Source organism: Anser anser (genome assembly GCF_964211835.1).
Source record: "Anser anser genome assembly, chromosome: 13".
NCBI lineage: Eukaryota > Metazoa > Chordata > Aves > Anseriformes > Anatidae > Anser > Anser anser.
The window spans coordinates 7,782,180-7,801,057 of record NC_139734.1 but is presented as its reverse complement, the minus strand read 5'-3'; the positions used below and the strand labels follow the sequence as shown (position 1 = coordinate 7,801,057).

Sequence of the window (18,878 nt, the reverse complement as noted above, 5' to 3'; positions counted from 1 at the left end):
GATGCAACGCTTCTTGCTGTGCCCAGCTCTGGGAAACTGCTCATCCCCATAAAAGCAAAACTCTGCTTTACTCTCGTACTGACCATACTCTTGAGGGAAAATAAACCATCTGCTGCTTTTTATCCAGCAGACCTGAACTTCCAGTGCCTCTTGTTTCTGTAGCAGCTTCTGGATTTACCTTCACAAAACACAAGGAGGTGAGTAACTCTCCACCTGAACGGTGTCCAAGTTCTGAGAGCCAGCATTTTGGAGAACGTTTGAAGCAGCAGGGCAGATCTAGCTGGGAAACGCCATCTAGAGGCCAAAACATGCTTTTACCGATTTATTCTTGAAAAGTAATCGTTGAACTTGCTCCTTTCACTTCAGTACGATCCTCTCACCACCCCTAGAAGCGCAGTAATCCCTACTTCACGAGGAGCTGAAGTTCCCTGCCGTGCTGTACCATGAGTCCCAAGAGCAGTACCCACCTTTTGTGTACCAGCAATGCATCTGAACTAGAATGCTTTGTCCCTCGTGGCTTTTTGTACTTACCAGTTTGGGTTTATTGGCTACCTCTACTGCACGTAGCAGAGGTGCATCTGAATTGTCTGTTTTCACAAGGCCACTCCTCCAGTAGCAATTTACAAGTTTAGTGTCAGTTGACCGCATCATGAGAACTGGAAGTGGGGCCAGCTCCAGAGAGGAGCATGAAAAACTTCCCTAGTCCTTCCTCACTCCATCCAGCACGTGAGATTGGGAACAAAGCCATCACTATCAGCTAGGCATGGTTTCACCACTGAGTTCTTCTTATAAGTCACAAATTGTAGAGATATGGATGGGGCATTCACAGCCACTCACATCACCAAACAGTGAGGAAAGAAAGGGTCTTCCCATTATCAGGGAATTCGTGGCAGCACATCAGTGCATCACATGGAGGGAAACACGGCCCAGCTATTTGGAAGCAGTATCTGTCTCCCACTGAAACTGGACGTGGGGTGACACAAGCAGATTGCGCTCTAGAAGTTGAGCTTTACATATTTAACCCTACAGGCTGGGAAAAACAAAACAAAAAATAGCCAAGGTGTTTGATGAGTGCAAACCCGAGTTGTGTGAAGTGACCCAACTACTGGATATTTACTTCAAGATCAGGCAAGGCAAATGTTGGTAAAACTACCCAGCTGTTCCAGAAAAAGTTTCCTGGAAAAAAAAAATCCAACATAAAACTTCTGGTTATATTGTAGAGTTTTAAAAACTCCTTCATTTCTATGGGATTCTAGCAGCACGTTGAGCTCCCAGATGAGGTCAAGGCTCACTGAGCTGGGCACAATGATGAATACACAGAGAGGCACTTCTCATACTTCTGAAATTTGAAGCATCAAGAAATATGAAACATCCATCATTGCTGGAGAGCAAGGAACTGGCCACAGAGGGAAGTTCCAACCCTAACCTAAGCCCTCATTTAAAAAAACAAAATGAAACTGGAGCACTTAGTAAGATTATGGGGTAAAGTAGACTTAATTTAAGTGGCAACTAAACAATTTGGTGAACACAGTATTATAGCCTTTTTCTTGTGTAAGAGCTTTTCATGTACTGAGTGGTCAATGCAACACAGTGACCATTACCATGCCTGACAAACAATGTCAGACAAGATGACAGCCTTGTGCAGCAGATCTTCCAAACCAATGTAATTCCTACGGGAAGTAAGAGAGCTACGGCAAAACATGTGCTGGCTGACAACAAGCCACAGCAAAGATTTCTCCCCCCACAAAGGGAATGATTAAAAACCTGTTTATGCTGAGCTGCTCAGAATAGGATCTGTCCCTTCAAAGATGGAACACAAAGTTAGGAAGTCATCTCTTCTTGTTTTATTTATATATTTCTACACAGAATTAAGCTCCTGCAGAAATAAAGGCACATGCTTCCTTACAAAGAGGAGCCTGGCATGCCTTTTCTCAGATTTCCTTCCAATTACTCTGTAAGAGGCCAAATCAACCCACCAACCACAGGAAGATCCAAGAACAGTCCCAGAACAATAAAGTCAGTTTCAACAGTTAAAAAAAAAAAATGGTGGCAGAACTCCTCCTTGATGAAGGCCTCTTTTTCATTGCTTCTGTATAGAAAAAGCCAAACCCCAGAGAGAAATCAGTTGTGAGCAGTATTTCATCAACTGATCTGCAGCTATGAGAAGAGGCGGCTGTTATCACCAGAGCAACAAAACAGAGGACAAGGGTGGAGAGAGAAGACGAAGGAATGCTGATGTGCGGGGCTGGGACTGAAAAGGGCACAGCAGGGTGTTTATTCATAGCCCACAGAGTTCAGCAGCTGTTTCAGAACAACAAGTCACATCAAAGGAAAGAACTGTTAGCACAGCTACTACGTGAAGTGTTTTTCAACCCAGAGAAGTCTGTCTTGATAATGGTGAGGAGGAGGAGGGACTTTGGGAAAACTCCCTGTTCCAGGCAATTAGTGAAATTTGCTTCAGTGTTCATGTTAAGATTTCAAAGCAATTAGGAAATTCAGGTAGAAATAAAATCCATCCAGGACTTCTCAGGCCTTAGCCCGGCGTAGGTGGGGGTAGCTCTGGAGAGTCCTGTCTATCGCTTCATCCAAGCTCACCACTGGCTTGTAGCCCATGTCTCGTTTGGCCCGTTCACAGCTGTAGTAGTGAAAGGTCCCAGCTAGTGCTACCCGCATAGGGGTAAAAGTGGGCTTGATGGTGACCAGTGGACTGAGCAGCCACAGCACTAGAGCCAAGAACAGGGCCAAGTAATATGCCAGCCCATAGGGAATATAGTACTTGGGTGCATCGTAGTTCAAGCCAGTCAAGATACGGGACATGAATGCCCAGAAGGGAATTGGTTCATCATTTGTGATATGAAATGCCTGAAAGAGAAGACAAAAAGCCAGATGAAAATCATGCCTTTCACACATTTGTCTCTTTGATGGCCCAGCTCATCTCATGTTCATGCCCAGGAGACTGACACCTCTGACTTGACCGCAAAGGCGTTTCCATGAGAAACTACCTTCACCAACCTCCTCTATCTGAAAAGCAGTTATCCCCTTTACTAAGACAGCCAGCTACTTCTGACAGGTTAGTTTACTCATCAATGGTCAAACTGAATGACACAACACAGTGAAACCATATAAAAGCATGCCCAGAGCTTGGTGGTGACATGGAAGTCTAAAGAAATTCTGCTGCTCAGAGCTCTATTGTAAGAGCTACATAACTGTTTTCTTATGCACTCATTTCAGCTACCCACAACTCTGCCCAGACTTCCTTCCACAAGGTGTTTTACAGAACGAAGTTAAAAGTATTCGCATGCATTTTGCCCCACATTGTTGCACAGAACGGTCATCGGATGGGCAACGATTCATTATAACCACAGACAGGAAAAAAATGACCCGTTTGTGTGAGCTAGCCCCACTCATCTGAGACGGATTTTTCAGTATAGACACACCAACATGAACTACAGAGCAAAAACACATAACCAAGCAAGGCAGGCAGATGAAGCTGAGCTAGGGGACACCCACTCCCCTTCCCGGTTCCCTCCTTACCTTCCCACACAAGGGAGAGTCCTTCTGAAGGTGCTCAGCAGCTAGGATATGTCCATGGACCACGTTTTCCACATAAGTGAAGTCTACCAAGTTCTTTCCATCCCTGCACAGATGAAAGGAAAGAGCTATGTCCAAAGGTAATCTGGGCAAAAAACCTGCTTGTGGCAAAAGGAAGGGTATTTCACATAACACAATTTGAGAATCCTCTTCTCCCTGTGTTGTGCCATAACTTCAGGTTGTTTGTTACTCTGATAGAGATATGAAGTCACCGCATCTTACCTTGAGACAGAGGAAAAGCTGTTACTATCTCAGCTCTTGAGAAGACCCTCAGAAAGTTTATATTCCTGTAACAGTACCCTATTTAAACCCACTGAGATCCTACAGGTCTCAGGACCACCAGCGATCCACAGAAGCAGAACAGATAGGAACACAGTGGCAACCAGCACGCAGAAAGTCACTTAAGGACAAGCTTTCAATTATGAATTTCTTGGCTCATGAAATTTTAACTTACTCAATAAGCCAACTTCAGTCCCAGCTGAAACAGATTCAGCCCACTGTGTTAAATCTATTTCTACACAGATACCAAAGATAGAGCTGCATGCCACTTTCAAGAGTCCATCTAAATCACACAAATTGTTTGTTACAAAACCATCAGCACACTCATTTGGCCATAAAAACATTGCTGCAATCTAGCATTCTGGGAATTAATAATTTTTGTTTTCAACTTTCACAGATAAATGGCTATTTGCTTTCTTGATAGGGATAAGCAGGTCTTTATAGCAGCAGGAAAACCTAAACGAGGAAAGCGTGTTTGAGCTAGAAAGCAAAGACTTACACAAAGTAGAAAGCTTGAGTTTATTCTGATCTGTGAGCAGCAAACCTACCTGGGAGATCAATCTAGAAGTGAACCATAAGGAAGAATAAGAGCCATATAAACCCAACCCTAGTCCCTTTCTTTCTCCTACCCTAAGCACGTATTCATTCACACAGGTACACACACAATAGCTTCCTGCATGCAATAAAAGCCTATTATAAATTAAAGAGCGCATTTATTTTCAAGATCATAATAAAAGTTTAAAAGGTTTCTTAGTAGCAGCTTGAACTATTTCTTTCTCTAATATTTCAGTGGTCCACTGGAAACTGCGAGACTTAATAACAATGCAAACATCTTTGATCTTATTGGCCTGAGTATTAGAACATTGTCAAACGCACTTTTTAATTGCAAGACCCTCAAATACCAGTAGTGTACATTAGTTAACAGCAAGTCATCTGAGTTCTTTGATTAAAAAATGAACTCTTTAGACTGTGAAAAGCCAGCTCAAGTTATGTCTGCTTTCCCTACCGATATGCTTTTTGCATGAAGAATGCTTACTCATCTGAGTGTGTGAGTCTCTAACAAAAGGGCTATGAAAGAAGACTACTGGATTCCAAGCAAAAAGTTACGGAAACTTTTCCCCCCTCCAGAATTACATTGCAGTTCCCAAGAAGAGACTGCCAGTGCAGAAGGTTAAATCCTGCCTTCTTCTCCGATGCTGAACACCTCAGGACAAGGATCCCGACAGACTTAATATTACCATGAATTATCCTATTCTTACATCAGAAGATCACTGAAAGCCACATCACCACTCCTGATTTAGCATCATCCCCTCATCCCCTTCCAAAAGGGTTTCAGGTTTAACAAGCTATAAAGTGACTAAGCTTTGCTCACCCGATTATGAACTTCATTTTGCCACTCTTAGCTGCTTGGATGAGGATGGGAACCAGCTGAGGGTCTCTAGGACCAAATATCCCGTGGGGGCGAATAGCAAGAGTGAAGAAATTGTTGTCAGGGTCATTTGCACTCAGTACTTCCTGTAAAGGGAGGAAGAAAAAAACAAACAAACAAACAAAAAAAAACACAAAGAGAGAGGTTAGGAAGAAAAATATGGCTTAGTAACATACCCCAACCGCAGCACTAGAGCAGGGAAGCATTCCCTCATCTCTTTGGGAAGACATCAGTGGAAGAATTACTATCCATCCTACCCCTTTTCTCTTCTTCTTCTCTTTAATGAGAAAAAGAAACAAATCTGTTTTCATTAGTGAACACTAAGTGGATTAACAGTGAGCTCTTTGTCATTTAGCACCACAGAGACCAGAGGAGCTTTAGGATGTGGGGGAGTCAAAAAGAAGGAAACTGAGCAACTCAATCTCTCATCATTTAACGGAAGACTTCCATCATAGGCTTCCTTGACCACGTTCAGAAGGGGTGTGGTCCCTTTTTCCTGGGGACACCATGTGCAAAGCAGATTTAACAAGGCACCTTTGAAGAAGTTTTAATTCTACTGGGAGTTTCTAAACATGTTCAACTGATTTTTTATTTTTTAATAAAAAAAATCTGCTGTCTTTTCTAGTAAAGACTCAAGAACACCACATGCAAACAAACACTGAATACTTTCACTGCTTCACCCAAAATAGATATAATTACAAGCATATTGACTTGATTGTTGCTCACAAGCTTCCACTCTGCTAGTCCACTTTGCAGTAAAGTGGTTATGGTTGTGAATGAACAGATGTTTTTACACTGAGCTCTTTTCAAAGAACATAAGAAAAATTCTTAAAGGCTAATACTGTACGGAACAGGACACAGCTTCCATCTGGAAGCAAATCTAAATTCTTCTTGTATAAAAAGCATAAGTTCTTTCCACAACTGAAATGCCAACCATTGAAAAAAAACCTTGAAGATACATTTGTATGCTTTGATTTAAAACACTGCCATACCATGTTGGGACCACAAATACTGCAACATTAACAACCTGAAACAGAACAGATACTGGTGATCTGTAGAATTTCAGAGCAGCGGACATTAAGATGTAAGGGGAAATTTTTAAACACTAAGAAAATTTTCAGTATATGGCCAACAACATTAGTTTACAACACGTTTTTTGGTTGTCATGCCCCTTAACTTGGTTCAAATCCCCACCTCATTATCTCCTTCCCCAGTACCTTCTTCACAACCCCAGCTGAAACACAAGCCCACTACCACTAGTACCTTCAGGCTGCAAATCAGGTCAACGTGGAAGGAAAGCCTTCCAATGGGAGCAGAGAAAGCAAAAAAGTCTCCCCCAGCTTATCTGAAAGCAGAGCTGGATCAGTTAAGAAAGGGACTTATTACATGTCTCCGTCAGTTCTTTTATTCTTTCTCCAGAAACAGCTCCCCTCCCTCCCAATGTAACACCCTACTTCACTCAGCTTTCCAGGTAGTTTGTCACAGCTTTATTTATTCACTTTTATTAAATGAATACATTGCTTAGAGTTTAACCAGCCAAGGAAGACAGAACTGACTGCTTAAGAGTTTGGACTGCTACAGGGCTGCTAGGAAAGCATCCCCTGCACCATCCCATCAGCACGCTCAGGTAAAAGGACGTGGGTGAGCTGTGAAAGATGCAAGCAGCGGCCACCTGCCACACTTCTCTTAACAGAATAAACGAACACATTTCCACAGCTCCCTAGTCTCCATGCTGAAAAGAACACACAAGTCAAGAGGTTCTGCCTAAAACAAGGGAATTTTCCTGTTCCAGTTCTACCTGAAAACTCTGGCCGATGTTGCTAGATGTGCTTCAGTTTGCACAGACTTTCTCCACGACTACGAATAAGACTTCTTTTTAAAGAAACAAAGATTCTGGAGAATAGAGATCTGCTCAGTCTTGAAGTTTGTTGATGTCCCCCAGGGCATGCCCTACTTTTAGAAGGGCATTTTTAAGCATGGAAAAAAGTGTTACCCATTTTGTGACAAATACCTTTTCCTGTAGGATTTTTGTCTCTGTGTAATAGTCAATAGGTTTTTTCGCATAAGGGAGGTCTTCTGTTCCATTTTTTATGTCTGTGCCCTCAAAAACAACACTGGCACTGCTAGTTAACACCAGTTTCTGCGATGGATGAGAAAGAAAACAGCTTTTTAAAGCCTCAGAAAAAAGGGTCATTATTTACAAAGACTAAGTAAAGACAATAATAATGTTTAATTGACTGTTTCTACAGAGAATAAACTGTGTCTGGAATAATGTGGGTTAACAGAAGATGATCTGAAACTGCAGGTAAGAGTTAATTAAGAGAGTGGGAGTTTTCTAATATAATTTATTGCTACCTTAAGGACAACAAATTTCCAGGACAACCGAAGTGAAAACATCTCCAAGGAAATGGGAGCACCCACTAGGCTTAGCACATTTTAGCACTTAACATGCAACAAATGTTTAAGATATCTTTGCTTATCTTTATGATAACAGTACCATGCCAGATTACAACAAAAAAGAATTCTTATCCTGGGTATTTTTGTTGGATAAAAAAATATGCCCTCATGGATTCAAAACAGGAAGCCAGCAATCACTTGGGCAATCGGAAACGTGGTTGTAAATAAGATCTACTTTTTAAAAGATAGCTGGATCCAACAAGTTCTAACAAAACTTGCTTCTTGCTCTGACAGAAGCTAGACTAAGCCTGAAGGTAAACACTGCACGGCCCGTTTCCTACAACGGCTTACGACTGGAGAAGGGGGAGGCAAAACAACAACAACAAATACCTGTGGGCTGGGAGTCCTACATAGCATTTAATTCTAAACATTGCCAGGTCTGTATTTGTACATGGACAACATGCAAGGTATCTTGGAAGTATCCCATCTCTGCCCAGAATAAGTAAGGGATCTTCACAGGCGTTGTGCTTGACAATTTGGTAAGAGTGAATAAAATCACCACACTGAGAGGAAAAAAGCCTTTTTACCAGACTCAAACTGGTCCATAGTTCAGAAATCACCAATTCACATTCACATCTTATGTACTCCACAAGCTCTTCCATCCTTACCTGCACTCCAGCTTCTTTGCAGGCTTCAATGACTGTTTTGGTTCCCATAAAATTCACCTTATAAAACAGTTCCCTGTTGTCACTTGAAGGTGCTGGCGACGCACAATGAAATGCCACTGAAGCGCCTTGTAAAGCTGGGAGCAAGGCCTACAAGAAGACACGTTGTGCAAGACAGCAATGAAACAGCAGCAACAGGGATTACTCAGGAAATAAAGCATGGGTCTTAATCTCATGAAAACTAAACTGCTAAATTTCAAGTCACGTTCCTTCCGTAAAGGTAAGCAGCTAGAACAGGATTAGCCTCTAGGGTCTTCAGTGTCCTCTCCTTGTTAGAGAAAAGAGCACTACATTAGCTCTTGTTTTTTCCCCCCCCCCGAGAAGAACCTGGGAATTTTCTGAGAGCTGGAGGCTATCTAGACATAACTACTTGCAAGAGTCTCCATTGCAAATACGAGACTCAAAATTACCTGGGGAGAGGAGTTAGAACTCCACACGCAGCAGGTTTCATAGCATCCCATGGCACTGTCTGCCTTGGAGACAACTGTCATAAAGCTCTGAGATGCGATAATTTACACTGGTAGGGAAACATCTCTTCACGTTGCATACAGATGCTTTTGCCAGGGTTCACATGCATAACCTTGTCAAGGCAAGAGGTCTTAGTGTGTCTTAACTGTGAGGAATGATGCATCCTGTGGTGCTCATGCAGCTGAGGTTGCACGTAGCTGCTCTCCTAGCTAATTACCAACAGTGACTGTAATTAGGCTCCACAGCTGAGCTAACAGTAATGCAAATCACAGATCAGAAACAAGTTCTGTTCCCTTCAGCTTCAAGCAGTCACCAACTATTTCTTTAAGTGTTCCAGATGACACTTCCCCAGAAAACTGTTTAGGCCACTGATTTCAATGGGAAAGGCAGGAGAGCGTACCTATGCATCCTTTTACAGCCTGTACAAAACTTTCAGGCATTTAAGCGCTTCAAACATGGCCCGCTTAGCTGTTTGCCTGGACATTAGTTTATACACACATCCTTCCCATCTACGCAGGTTATTGTTGTTAGTCCGTACCTCTTTGTCGCAAAGGTCTCCCAGGAAAAACTGCACTCTGTCATTCTCAAATCTCTTCTCGATATCAAACACGTTGACCAAGTAGCCCTTGTCCAGGAGCTTCTCCACCATGTGCTGGCCTAAGAATCCGCAGCCGCCGATCACTGTACACTTTTTACCAGCCTGCAAAGCCAGTGAGACAACGAGTGTTACAAGAAAGCAGACATGCACCAACAAACAGTGCAACTAAACCGGGATTGAACTTCCTAAGATCTTAACGGGCTGGAATTTTGCACAGCTCTGATTGTTCAAGTCAGTAGTCGATTTGATTGGGGGAATCTAAACTCAGATATCACTTTCCAATACGTCTGTGCCACCGCAGTAACCTGAAGATCAGGCATGCCAGTGGTCCACACAGCTTGCGTGCTGGTTCCTATTTTGGCAGGACTCTGTCACGTAACCAAGTGGCTCACCTAGGAGGGAAGAAGAAGAGGACCAGCTCTGACAAACTCTGCCCTGATATAAACCAGACAGAGCTCACTACAGCCACAAGGTGCAGATAACCCAAAATACAAAACCCATCACAGCTAGCAAGGACAAAGCCATTTTCACAGCACATGAGACTCAGGCTCCTCCAAGCCAAGAAAGCAATCAGGTAAAGGCAAAGCTTATCCTATTTAATCAGTCATTAGTTTTTCATCTCTTTTTTAAATGCTTTATAATTCAATGGCTAGAGTCGCTAATTAACAGATTCTGGTTTGGTCACTGGTCTAACTGCAATGAGTGTGGAAACCTCACTGCCAACAAAGAACATGCAAGCAATGAGTCGGAGAAGTTTTTGTACAAAGACTGCTCTGTCCTGGCTGGAAATACATTTGCTCCTTATTGTTGCTACACAAAAACCCACCTCTGCAGTTATTCTATTGAGCTGCAGGGAATTTTAACCCCGTGAAACCGCACAAAGACAACAATTGCTTGGAAATTTCCAAGGGCTACATCCCTAAACAAAGATTCAACTGCAAAGCATCAGTTATCCACAGCAGAAATGAGAAAAGTTCAGCGCAACTCAGCAACTCCAGCGGGGCATAGCCAGCTACTTGGAACAGTGCGTGCAAAACCCAGCCTGATTAAAAGCATTAAATAAATGAATTAAAGTTCTTCTGGGATGGACCAATGGCCTATCTGGTCCTGGATTCTGCTTCTGATGGTTGCAGAACAGACAGTACGGAAAAAATACGTTAGCCCAAGGACTCTCTGCAGTTTGTTCTCCTTGTATCTCCCCCCTACAACAGGTCTACACTTGCTTTACTCATTAGCTTCCCGATTTTGTAAGTTCGGTCACATCCGCCCCCTCTGCAGTCTTCTTTCCCCACGAAGGGGTTGAGCCTCTTTAGCTTCTCCTCAGCAGGCAGTTGCTCCAGTTCACTGGTATTTTTATTGGCCTTTGTCTGTGCCCTGTCTCATTCCAGCACGTTCTTCATAAGATGCAAACGCCACAACTGCACACAGCGCTGAGCTGAAGTTTTAAACAGCGGCAGAATGACGCCCTCTGTCTGACTGAAAGTGACAGCATCACTTTCTCCCACCGCAGTTGATGCAGCCCAGGTTTTTCTGTATGACAGTTTCCCCACTCACCCAAGCAAAGGTCAGTATTCTAACCATTGACTGACAGATTTATTTAAATAACCTTTAGTGCATGTTTATAACCTAAAGTACACACACCTCTTTGGAAAATACTAACTGAACCAACCCAGTGTCCAGAATCAGTGTAACTGCAGCTCACGGTACTGCTCCTGGACAATGTGGCCTTTTTCTAAAAGGCTGGCAGAAATCCAGGCTAGGCGGAATTACATCCACTTTAGGAGAGGAATTACTACCTAGCTAGTGCTGTGCAGCTAAAACAGCCTGTTCATGCTCTCTAACGTTATGCTAGATTTTTGTTTGTTTCCTAAATATCTGACATTTACTTACAGAAGCCAGAAAAAAAAAGAGAAAACAGACCGGAAAGCAGAAATTTCTCTATAATAAACAACCACAGGTGACATACCAGATCAGCTTAGCAAGATGTACTCCCAAGATAAATGGCCAAATAACTTTCTAGGCTAAGCAAAGCGTTATTCTTTCCATATTGAAACTTCCTACATTCAATACAATAATGCCAGAAAGAAGTTACTACGGTCTAGCAGATCTCAGAGAGCCCAGCTGGGCCCTTATTTGCATGCCAGCATGGAATAATGTTTTAAGGCACACAGGAATGATCCTGGTGTAAGCAGACCTCCAGATCAATGGATTCAGCAGCACTGACAAAGCCCCTGGTATTCTTCAGGGCTGGAGCATCATCGGGTCTCTCTGGAGTTGGAATGGCAGCAAAGATGCCCCTTTTCCAGCAGCAATATCTTTGGGTGCAGGCATTAACACAGAAACAGCCTCATTTCTTCCAAGCACGGTTAGAGAATACGGATCTATGAAAACATGTTTCCACCAGACAAATCTTCATGCAGCAAGGCTGAAGCCCTCTACTCACCGATCTGAGGCGTGCGGCCATTTCTCTGATGACTCGGTATCAACCTAATTCCTAAAGAAAAAAAAAGAAAAAAATGTTTTATTCACAATACAATACTCATATTACTTAAGCATGCCGTTAACACTAACAACTTTTTTAAAACAGATTTCTAGTTACAAAAATTGAGGTGTAAAGCCACTGAAAATGCAAATTACAATTGAAAATCGAGGTGCAAAGCAGAAACATGAAAAACGTCAGTGAAGTAATTCTCCCAGACCAGCCAAACATGCTAAGCAGCACAACACTAACAGGGACATCAAATAGCTTCCTCAAAGGCACAATTCTAATAAAACATCTGTGATAACAAAGGCACCATTTTGTTTTGGCACCACTTTATTTTGGTTAGCATTAGCTTAATGAACTTCCTGAGTATCTGAGCATCTATACTCCAAAAACACAAAGGCAATTCTGTTGTTTTGGCAGTCGTCTCTTCAAAAATAGAGCTGCTCGAGGGTGCTAGGAATAACAAAACAGAACTGAAGCACCACACCCGCCTGTTCCAAAACAGCAGACACGGTGAGGAAGAAATGCCAGCGCTCACTGGTGCTGTCAGCAGAGAGGGAAGACAGCGTTGAGACTTTCCAGGTTTTCACATCACAGGCTGTTGATGGCACAAGTTTCGTTAAAATTGTTACACTAATAGAGAACATAAATCCCATCTCAGCTGTGGTCCTACTGTGTGAAGTATAACTGAAAGGCAGAAAATGACAATATACCTATTTAGATCTGCTTCCATGAGGAAAGCAAGCTGCGTGCAAAGATTTCTGATGGTCTCACAGCCACTTTAATTGACCAGCACAAAATCTGTTGCTTTAGAGGCCAATTCGAGTCTCCTGATTCCCAGTCAGTTGTTCTCACTGCCTCCTACCATCCATGCACCAAGGTGGATGAACGTGTGGTGAGTCTCAAATTAATTACGTTCCACCTGGGCTGGTTTCCATGCGGAGTGCTCCCTGACCCATCTCACCTCACAAACACAGGTGTCAACGCAGCTGGATGCGACCCAGGCGCAGCTACACCAAGGCTGCTGTAAAATGACCACAGTATCACACCAGTGAGCACGTACTGCACAAGATAACAGCTATGTTCAACTGACTTGCCCCCAAAGCTGCCGCTTACACGTCTTTTTTACTTTCTGAGAAGCCCCTTTTGAGGCGACAAGAAAAAAAAAAACACAACAAGCTGGATTGGTGCCTGTCTGGCCAGGAACACCCAGCTGGCTTCGACAACCAGACACGAGGCCACCTGCCCTCCTGCTGCTCCCTCCCCTACCCCCACAGCCCCCGTAACACGGCCTCACCGCCCCCCAGAACAGCACTCGGACCTGCCCCGGCTCCGGTTCCCCCCCCACATCCTGAACCACCCCCAACCCTGACGTGCCCCCACCCGAGGGATCCCTCCCCTGTCCTGAGGACCCCATCCTGAAGACCCCTCCCGTATCCTAAGGGCCCCTCCCCTATCCTAAAGCCCTCACCCTAAGCCCCCCACCCCTCATCCTAAGACTCCCCCCAACCTAAAGGCCCCCTCCCTCACCGTAAGGCCTCCCCTTACCCTAAAGGCCCCCTCCCCTCCCCTAACCCGCCCCCACCCCAAAGCCCCCTCTCCCCCCTCACCTCCCGGCCCCTCACCTCCACTCTCCCCTCAGCGCCTGCCCAGCCCCGCCCCCTGCCGCCGCCCAACCAATCACCGCGGGCGCTCCCCTCAGGCCCCGCCCACCAGCCGCCTCTCACCCCCTCCCCTCGCGCACGCCCTGGGCCGAGCATCGCGCCAGCCGACTGCCCCTCGCTGATTGGTCCCGCCCTCCCCACTCTAGCCAATCGTCTTAACGGAAGGAGCCGAGGCTCCTCCCCTCTCTGCTCCCTCTTGGACCCGCCCCCAATCACGTGCTAGCCAATAACCATAAACCAAGCGCTTCCCGCGCTCGGCTCTCTACCAATGGTGGCGGCGGTTACCATAGCAGCGGCTTGGCGGCGCTAGCCAATGGGAAGGGGCGGCATTGGACAGAAGGCCTGTCAGGCCTAGAGCTGCCCGGAGGCAGCGGCTGCCGGGATGGTGAGCGGGGCCGGGGGGCGACCTGAGGGGGGCGGCCTGAGGGGGGCCGGGGGGCGAGCGGCGCCGAGCCGAGCCGAGCCTCCCTGATGCCGCTCTGCTCTCGTGTCGCTGCGCCAAGGCCTCCGGCTTTAAGAAGCCGCCGCTGGCAGCCGCGGCCCAGCGCAAGAAGGCGAGCCCCAAGCTGGAGCTGACGGAGGAGCAGAGGCAGGAGGTCCGCGAGGCCTTCGACCTCTTCGACGCGGACGGCGCTGGGAACATAGACGTCAAGGAGCTGAAGGTAAACCTGGCTGCTGACAGCGCGGCCCCGCGGGGGCTGGGAGTTAACGGCGGCACAAACGCCTAAGGGACAGAGGCTCTGTTTTTTCTTCAGTGTAACGTTTGCCTCTCAATAGGCACGTTGCTCGTGAGCTATAACTCTTTCCTGCTGTCTCTATGACCAAAACACACTGACAGTTCTGTATTTGCTGCACCACCTCCTTCTCTGCTATTAAAATAGCCAAAAGGTTTGTACATATTGAAATGTAAGGTTTTTCCCCTTTTATGTGCTCTCAAGAATTGTATGTTTTGTGATTTAGATAGCCCAAGATAAGTACTGCGCTAACGTTACATATTTTCTCGGTTTTATTTATCACTGAAAAATGTCAGTCTCTCTCCACCCCTGTCCTTTGGGAAGAACAGTAATCAATAAATGAGGGGTTATTCTGCTTTCAGAGTTGGCCCTTTCTCTTTGCCAGCTGGATGCCCATATTGCTACAGACCACTGGGAGGAGGAGAAATGATTTCAAAGTTGACGCTTGTCCCTTTATAAAAGGAGGAAGAAGCAAACTCGTAGGCGTGCACATGCCTGTGCAAGTGAAGGCATCTTTGGTGTGCTGCTCATAGGATTGTTTTCTGAAGTCATGCAAAGTGTCTGAATTGTGTTTTCTTTAACATGCATTAACATAAGTCTTGGTCACTAAAATGAAAAAAAAATAACCGTTTTAATTTTTCCTGTGGTCTGTAAGCTTAAGAATTTCTATCTTTGTGCTGTCAGGTTAAAGTTCATTAAGAGTTCAGTGGAGCTGCAAGTATGATAGAAACTTCTTTCATGGAGTCACTTGCCTGGAAGCATGTTCCTTTTTTCAAGATATTTCTAGGTCTTACACTTAGCCATCTTGCTTACGAGAGTCTGATGTGAGCTTTTTTATTGCTTTTATTCCGTGCCATGTTTCTCATTGCAAAGAGAGTATCAGTAGCGATTCCCTTGACAGGAAAGGAATAATATTCTAGTCTCCAGTAGCACCGGAAATTGCTATCCACAGCACTACATCACAGTCGTAGGGTCCATGTCACTACATGACAGTTTTTTTTTTTCCTTCAATATAGTAATGAAAGTGGAACCCTTTCATTCTCTGAATGCCCACTGTAGGAATTAAAACAGTATGTACCAAAATGGGTATGCTAAGTCTCTGTAAAAGAATCCAGACTTGCTGAGAGAAATCTTTTCTCCCAAGACTTTTATCCATGTTCTTGTCAGTTGTGACCTGGGGGTGGTGGATATGGTGGTTAGAAAGTGTTTAGGAAATCTCAGAATTAATTGAAGGAGTGACTCCAGCATATGACTGTTTGCTTGCCTGTTCTCTGCATCTTGGTGCACCTTTGACTGTAAAAAACAAACAAACAAACAAAAAAAAAACATTGCTTGAAGACTGTTCCTTGAGACATCAAATGAATGTTTTAATATAGTGTGGTATAAAGGTTAACTTTTTGTTTACTGGGGTTTTGCTTATAGTTTTGACTGATTTGTAACTTCTTTTGTCCTTACAGGTGGCCATGAGAGCACTAGGGTTTGAACCTAAAAAAGAAGAGATCAAGAAAATGATATCAGATATCGATAAGGAAGGAACCGGAAAAATCAGTTTCAATGACTTCTTGGCAGTGATGACACAGAAAATGGTTTGTAAATGTTAGAAATCAAAGTTGAAGCAATTCAGAAAATGGTTGAGTCCCTTTCATCTCCTTTTGGTTTTAGTGAAAGATGAAAGTACTCCCTGAATCTTAACAACAAAATATGTAAAACTTACAATGGTAAGACAGAAAATGTCCTGTCTCATTTTTAAGGTAAGGTTGAAAGAAAGACGTCATTAAGGTTTCTTTAACAGTCAGTTTTGTGTGTGTGTCAAAAACGAAAAATTGCGAAACCAAGATTTTCAGATGAAGGACAGCTCTGGCCTGCAGAAAGCTGTCCGGAGTATTAACGCATTACGCGGATGACAGATATTTACAGATGAAACCTCTGCTTTTAGAAATCCTAGAAAATATTGATTAAAAACAAATATTTAACAGAGGTTTATCCTGATACTGAAATCCCAAGGACAGCTGGCTAGATAGAGAAAAAACCTCCCTGAAGCCCTGCTGGCTCCATCTGCCTTCAGCTTTTGAATGTGTACTGCTGGGCTTCTTTAAACTTACTCGTAAGAGAGTTTCTCAGTCTTTCTAATGCTTGTATTTTATAACTGCCATCTTTATTTTGGGTATCATGTATGACATAAACAGTGCTTTTTTTTTCTTTAAACTTATGCTTCCTTTTCTAAGGCTGAAAAAGATTCCAAAGAGGAGATTCTCAAAGCTTTCAAACTCTTTGATGATGATGAAACTGGCAAAATATCTTTCAAAAACCTCAAACGTGTAGCCAAAGAGCTGGGCGAAAATCTCACAGATGAAGAGCTGCAGGTTTGTACCTGGTGTATGAAACCATATAATACACAAACACTCACTGGCAGCTTTTGTGGAAGATTTAAAGGTCCAGATTATGTTTTGTCTGTTGAATATGAAGGCAGTCAGAGAATGTTTGTGTATTACTTTGTTTCATGTTTGCATTAATTTAAAATTTAGGTGAATGGTCATAGTCTAGTTCTCCTGTTTGGAAGATGCTCGAGTATCTCTCTGGCCTGCTAAGCACCAGAGCTAGTGAGAATAGGGAATGGGACTCTGTCTCAGTGGGGAAGGAAGCCATTTAGGGTCAGTAAGTTTTTAGGTAAAGGCAGCAGTCTTTCAGTTTTAGGTGCTGACCTAGCATCCCGTGGGATCTTTACTTTTAAGCTATCATGGGTAATCTAAGCTGTTTCTTTCTTGAAAGAAATGGAAAAGCTTCTGTCAATTTGGGATTGGGAAATAGATTCTGAGGCCAAAGGTGGATTAAGCACATGTGGTTCCTTAAATTGTTTCACAGTAACTGTCACTGTGTCAGTAGAATTCCACTTTTATGGAGTTGAGGTGGTATAAAAGGAACAACTCTGCTCTGAGCATTTGGTTTCTTCCAGCATCGCTCCTCTAATACAGCATAACTCTATACACATTTATATATAAATATCAATTTGTGTAAAAACATTGTTATCTAGTTTAAAAAATATTTTGTAGCACGTGAAGTCTGATATTGAACTAACACTGTCCTTTCCAATACTATTTACTAAGAGTGGCTCTAATTCTGAATTAACCTAATAATTGTGATCCTACTCTAATCTGCATCTAATTTCAGAATACAAATATATTTCAGGAAATGATTGATGAAGCTGATAGAGATGGGGATGGGGAAGTGAACGAGCAAGAATTCTTGAGGATCATGAAGAAGACCAGCCTTTACTGAAACTGAATTTTATTTATTTTTGCACATGTGTGTATATGTTTGGTAGGTGCCTCATTTTTTTTTTTCCAGCCTTTTATTTCTTTTGAGAGACCAAAAAAGTTGGGTCAGTACTTTCTTGTAAGTGGATGGTCTTAAACTTATATTTGTGAACAGTTACCAACTGCTAATCTGTTTACATGTCGCAATGTAGTTGCTTGTTTGTGCTCCTGAGATGTTTACACTGTTCATTTTTGATACACAAATCACATTTTTCAGTGATAGTATTCAGTTCCTTATCTGACTAAAAACCACGTGTCAAATGATTTATTTGGTACAGAGAAGACTCGAAACCAGAAAGTGTAAAGCTGTATTTAGCAGCAGTTGAAGTTTCTGGTTTAATGCCTTGGTTTAGGCCCAGTTACAGTGAGCTCTTTATATGACACATTGATGGGGATCGGCTTTTTTTTACTTTGTTTTATGGTGATTATTCCCTCCTCCTTTTTTAGAATGCCCTTTAAACTGAAAAAGTAAGTAAATAGACTGCTGCAACTTAACTTACTGCTATTCAGTTCACATATTTAAAAAAATCTTTTTGCAAAAGAGGAATGTTACCAATGCTGATGATCTGTATGTTTACAGGAATATTCAGTGGCTGCAAATATAAGATTTTCCTTAAAATAAAGTGTCTTATTTTAAGCCATCAGAGTTGTGGAAAGAAATATACAAAGACACAACTTCACTGGTACAACATTCACTCTGATGTATGGGCAAATAACAAAATGATTCTTAAAGGTACTCAAGGAGTTTCAACTTCTAAGTCTTCAGAAGGGCCCTAGTTACTGAACACTTGTCTACAGAGACAAACTACGCTCTGTTCTGGCTTTGAAGTGGCATCTAAGGTAAGAGCATAATTAAAGGATGGCTCCTGCCTTGTGTTGGAAGAAAACAAGCTCCCATGCCCTTCTGCTACTTCTGTTTGTTAAAGATACCAGTAATTTCTCTGGTGCCTTTCGTCCTCACTCTCAGACGAGGGAAGGATGGATTCCTCCTCTGTAGAAATATGAATATCTTTCTGACTCAAAATCCAATTTATTCCTTTGCTTTTCAGTCAGCGTTCCTTTGCTTTTCTGCCCTTTTCCAAGTGCCGAACATTCAGCTTACCTCCACAGTTCATAAATGTGGGGGAAAAAAAATCTAAGGCTGAACTCAGCATGAAAATAAATGATAATTGAATTTGGCTTATATCGTGTTGG

The 18,878-nt window shown here is 43.2% G+C and overlaps 2 protein-coding genes across 7 annotated transcripts; one reads left to right on the top strand and one right to left on the bottom strand.

Moving 5' to 3' along the window:
* Positions 1–1,821: 1,821 nt before the first annotated feature.
* NSDHL (NAD(P) dependent 3-beta-hydroxysteroid dehydrogenase NSDHL) lies at positions 1,822–13,642 on the bottom strand. Of its 6 annotated transcripts, none has more exons than XM_083797130.1 (10): positions 13,598–13,642; positions 12,937–12,996; positions 12,464–12,570; positions 11,931–11,981; positions 9,428–9,589; positions 8,365–8,511; positions 7,311–7,439; positions 5,243–5,385; positions 3,535–3,637; positions 1,822–2,862 (listed from the first exon to the last, which is right to left on the bottom strand). In XM_083797130.1, exons 4-10 carry the CDS (start codon positions 11,949–11,951, stop codon positions 2,527–2,529), a joined length of 1,041 nt encoding a protein of 346 aa, XP_083653256.1. In that variant the 5' UTR covers positions 11,952–11,981; positions 12,464–12,570; positions 12,937–12,996; positions 13,598–13,642; the 3' UTR covers positions 1,822–2,526. The 6 variants fall into 6 exon arrangements, with proteins under 6 accessions (XP_083653256.1, XP_083653257.1, XP_083653254.1 ...); XM_083797131.1 differs by having other exon boundaries at positions 13,583–13,610; XM_083797128.1 differs by lacking the exon at positions 12,464–12,570.
* Positions 13,643–13,866: 224 nt separating this feature from the next.
* On the top strand, positions 13,867–18,867 carry LOC310880794 (centrin-2). Its single transcript, XM_083797138.1, has 5 exons — positions 13,867–14,021; positions 14,140–14,298; positions 15,828–15,956; positions 16,596–16,733; positions 17,557–18,867. The coding sequence occupies exons 1-5, from the start codon at positions 14,019–14,021 to the stop codon at positions 17,644–17,646; spliced, it is 519 nt and encodes a 172-aa protein (XP_083653264.1). The 5' UTR covers positions 13,867–14,018; the 3' UTR covers positions 17,647–18,867.
* Positions 18,868–18,878: the final 11 nt, after the last annotated feature.

Coding starts and splice junctions, on each gene's coding strand:
- LOC310880794 (XM_083797138.1), top strand. Junction 15,957..16,595: donor CAGTGATGACACAGAAAATG/GTTTGTAAATGT, acceptor TCCTTTTCTAAG/GCTGAAAAAGATTCCAAAGA. Junction 16,734..17,556: donor TCACAGATGAAGAGCTGCAG/GTTTGTACCTGG, acceptor AATATATTTCAG/GAAATGATTGATGAAGCTGA.
- NSDHL (XM_083797130.1), bottom strand. CDS start 11,951: ATGGCCGCACGCCTCAGATCG. Junction 5,386..7,310: donor CAAAAATCCTACAGGAAAAG/GTATTTGTCACA, acceptor CTCCCTTTACAG/GAAGTACTGAGTGCAAATGA. Junction 2,863..3,534: donor ACTCTCCCTTGTGTGGGAAG/GTAAGGAGGGAA, acceptor CTTCTCTTTCAG/GCATTTCATATCACAAATGA.